The sequence below is a fragment of the Impatiens glandulifera genome, chromosome 2, assembly GCF_907164915.1.
Source record: "Impatiens glandulifera chromosome 2, dImpGla2.1, whole genome shotgun sequence".
NCBI lineage: Eukaryota > Viridiplantae > Streptophyta > Magnoliopsida > Ericales > Balsaminaceae > Impatiens > Impatiens glandulifera.
The window spans coordinates 47,938,320-47,941,673 of NC_061863.1; the positions used below are offsets into that span (position 1 = coordinate 47,938,320).

At 32.0% G+C, this 3,354-nt stretch overlaps 1 protein-coding gene across 1 annotated transcript; it reads left to right on the forward strand.

Annotated features, from left to right (window-relative positions):
• Positions 1–845: 845 nt before the first annotated feature.
• LOC124924774 (cytochrome P450 72A397-like) lies at positions 846–2,716 on the forward strand. The gene is made up of 4 exons (XM_047464767.1): positions 846–1,137; positions 1,219–1,439; positions 1,498–2,139; positions 2,215–2,716. The coding sequence occupies exons 1-4, from the start codon at positions 846–848 to the stop codon at positions 2,653–2,655; spliced, it is 1,596 nt and encodes a 531-aa protein (XP_047320723.1). The 3' UTR covers positions 2,656–2,716.
• Positions 2,717–3,354: the final 638 nt, after the last annotated feature.

Below are 3,354 nucleotides of genomic sequence, written 5' to 3' on the forward strand. Positions count from 1 at the left end.
TGAGAATTCAACTTATTTACTCTAATAGGGTTAGTGGTGCCTAATCATTTTGTTATATATATAATCATCGATAATTGTATAACAAAATGATTAAACCTATTAATCCCATAACCAGGGCCGGCCCTGGGGTAAGGCAACCAATGCACTTGCATAGGGCCCCCACTTTTATAGGGCCCCAATTTTTTTATATTTAATAATATTATATTATTAATATTATTTTTTCCTCTTTTTTCTCCTTTAATATTAAATATATATTATAAAAATAACTTTTTTTTATCTCCTTTTAGTCTCGTATTATAATATATTAATTATTTATATTTTATTTTATTAATTAAAATTAATTAATTTTTTTTTTTACTATTTTAAGGGCCCAAAATTTAAATTTGCATAGGGCCCCAAAATCTCAGGGCCGACCCTGCCCATAACCAATAAATAAAATCCAGAAATTAAAAATCTCATATATTCTTGTTTTGAAGTACACATTAACACGGTCAGAGTCATCCGTGACCCACTTCAATTTAAAACATTAAGTTTGTGAGATGATCTCTACATTTGACTAATTATTTTCTCTATATATAAAAAAAAATCATTATCATTCAATCAACTTCCATAACATCAGCAAGTTCAAAAAGACTATTTTATGTGATTCTTAATTTAGACAGCAGCAATAATAGTGGAATTCAAACTTAAAATTCTAAAATAACATTTAACTTCTTCCCCAAGAATAAATTAAAGTCAGCAAGAATAAACTTATTATAAGTCACTGATAACTTTATAAATAGAGAAAAATGATTAAGCCTAATCATAAATCACAATCAATAATATCAAAGAAAGAAAAAACAGAAATGGAAAACCTGCAGTTCTTATTTCCAGTACTAATCACTACTCTTCTACTATTGTTATTGTATATTGCTACAAGAGTATTGTACTCAATTTGGTGGAAGCCAAGACAGCTTCAAAAATCCATTGTTAAACAAGGAATCAAAGGAACTCCTTACAGACTTCTAGTTGGAGACATGAAGGAGCTGATCAGACAGACAAAGGAAGCATGGTCCAACCCCATCTCTTCTCTAAGTCTGCCTCACAGCATCGCATCTCGTGTCGATCCCTTCACCCATCACATTCTCCACAATTACGGTTTAACTAATATACATATTTTTTTAAATGTTTAGCCTTTCGGAACAAGAAAATTTGTTTAATTTGATTGAGATTTTTCAGGGAAGGTGTCTTTTTGTTGGATGGGTACAAGCCCAAGATTGATAATCAAAGACACAGAGTTAATGAAAGAAGTGCTTTCCAATAAAGAAGGTCACTTCGGAAAGCCTTACTTAAACCCGCTAATACTCATCCTAACAAAGGGATTAACAACTCTCGAAGGGGAAGAGTGGGCTAATCATAGGAAGATAATCAACCCCGCTTTCCATCTCGAAAAATTGAAGGTATAATCTGAGGTTTTTTGAATAATTGTGTTCTTGTCTTAATTAATTTCGCTTACAGGGTATGATGTCGGTATTCTCAACTAGCTGCGGGAAGATGATAGAACAGTGGGGGAGACAGATTGATTTGGATGGAGGATCTAACTGTGAAATAGATGTTTGGTCAGAGTTTCAGAATCTTACTGGGGATATCATTTTTACAGCAGCATTTGGAACCAGCAACAACAGCAGCAACCATTCTAATGAAGGAAAAAAGATTTTTAAGCTCCAGAAAGAGCTTCTAGGATTAGTAATGGAAACTATGGTATCCATGTACATTTCAGGTTTCAGATTTATTCCAACTAAAAAGAATCGGAGAAGAAAGGAATTGAACAGAAGCATCACTTCAATGCTTCGAACTATTGTTCAAAGAAAAGAAGACGAAATGAGAAATGGACAATCTGGTGCAGATAACTTATTAGGAATTCTCTTGCAATCTAACCAGACACATAAGAATGACAATAATGGAATGACAATAGATGAGATAATTGAAGAATGCAAACAATTCTACCTAGCTGGTTATGAAACTACTTCTTGCTTATTAACATGGACATTGATCGTTTTAGCAATGCATCAAGATTGGCAAGAGAAAGCAAGGAAAGAGATATTAGAGATCTACGGAGAAAATTTACCTGTTGCAGAAGACATTGGCCGCCTCAAAGTTGTAAGTTCTCGCCTGATCTTTTAACAAACACGGAAAAATTGTTTGACCTAATTCGTCTTCTTCTTCTTCTCGCAGACGACTATGATACTGAATGAGGTATTGCGATTATATCCTCCAGCAATCGCACATTACCTACACGCATACAAGAAAACAAAGATAGGTTCACTATCAATTCCTGCTGGAGTAGATATTACATTACCGACTCTGATTTTACATCACGATAAAGAGCTATGGGGTGAGGATGCGGACGAATTTAAACCTGAAAGGTTCTCCGAAGGTGTTATGAATGCATCGAAGGGAAACCAAGCCTTTTTCCCTTTTGGATGGGGGCCGAGGATCTGCATCGGTCAGAATTTCGCCATGATTGAATCTAAAGTAGCTTTGGCTATGATTTTGCAGCGTTTCTCTTTCAAACTTTCGCCGTCTTACTCTCATGCGCCTTACACGGTTATGACTCTTCAACCACAACATGGTGCTCAGATTATATTCGAAAAACTCATAAGCTCAAAGATCTGATTCTATAATCAAATCATCTGAACTTAGCCATGAAATCTCTTTGGTGTGATTATCTAGTTCCTTGTAATCTTTCAAACCGGTGATATTTGTATTTGTGATTGTGCTTGCTTGAGCTTGTTTTCAGACTAAACTAGTATTGTATCAAATGTTCTTCAATAGAGTTATTTCATGACTTTATTATTTTATTTTTACTCAAATATTATCATAAAATGGTTTAAATTCACTTTAATTTCTTTCATAATAATATGATTATATAAGAGTCTTATGGTAGAAAATAGGAAAAAGAGAGAAATAAGTGATACATGTATTTTTACTCTTTGTTTTCCATAGATGGTTTTTCAAACAAACATTGTCTGGCATTAAACTTCTCAAACTTGGTTCATTTATTCTCAAACTCATTTCTTTTTTTTACATTTCAAATGTATTATATACATAGATATATATTTTTAAATTATTATTTACATAAATTAAAATATTTATATTTTGATATATATTTTAAATTATTATTTTATAAATTTAATGATTTATATTTTGATATATAATTTAAATTTGATTATTTATATTTAATGGGTTGTCTTTAATTAAAATAGTTTTGACAACTCTTTATTGTGATATAATTTCATAACAAAATTTTATCATTTTTTAATGTGCTGTCTTCCTAACCTAATGGGTTTCCTAACCTAATTGGTTGTAAGAAAG

Excerpts from the sequence above, each read along its gene's own strand:
- LOC124924774 (XM_047464767.1), top strand. The coding sequence starts at position 846 with ATGGAAAACCTGCAGTTCTTATTTCCAGTACTAATCACTACTCTTCTA. Across the intron at positions 1,138-1,218 it reads TCACATTCTCCACAATTACG|GGAAGGTGTCTTTTTGTTGG; the intron begins GTTTAACTAATA and ends GAGATTTTTCAG. Across the intron at positions 1,440-1,497 it reads TCCATCTCGAAAAATTGAAG|GGTATGATGTCGGTATTCTC; the intron begins GTATAATCTGAG and ends TTTCGCTTACAG.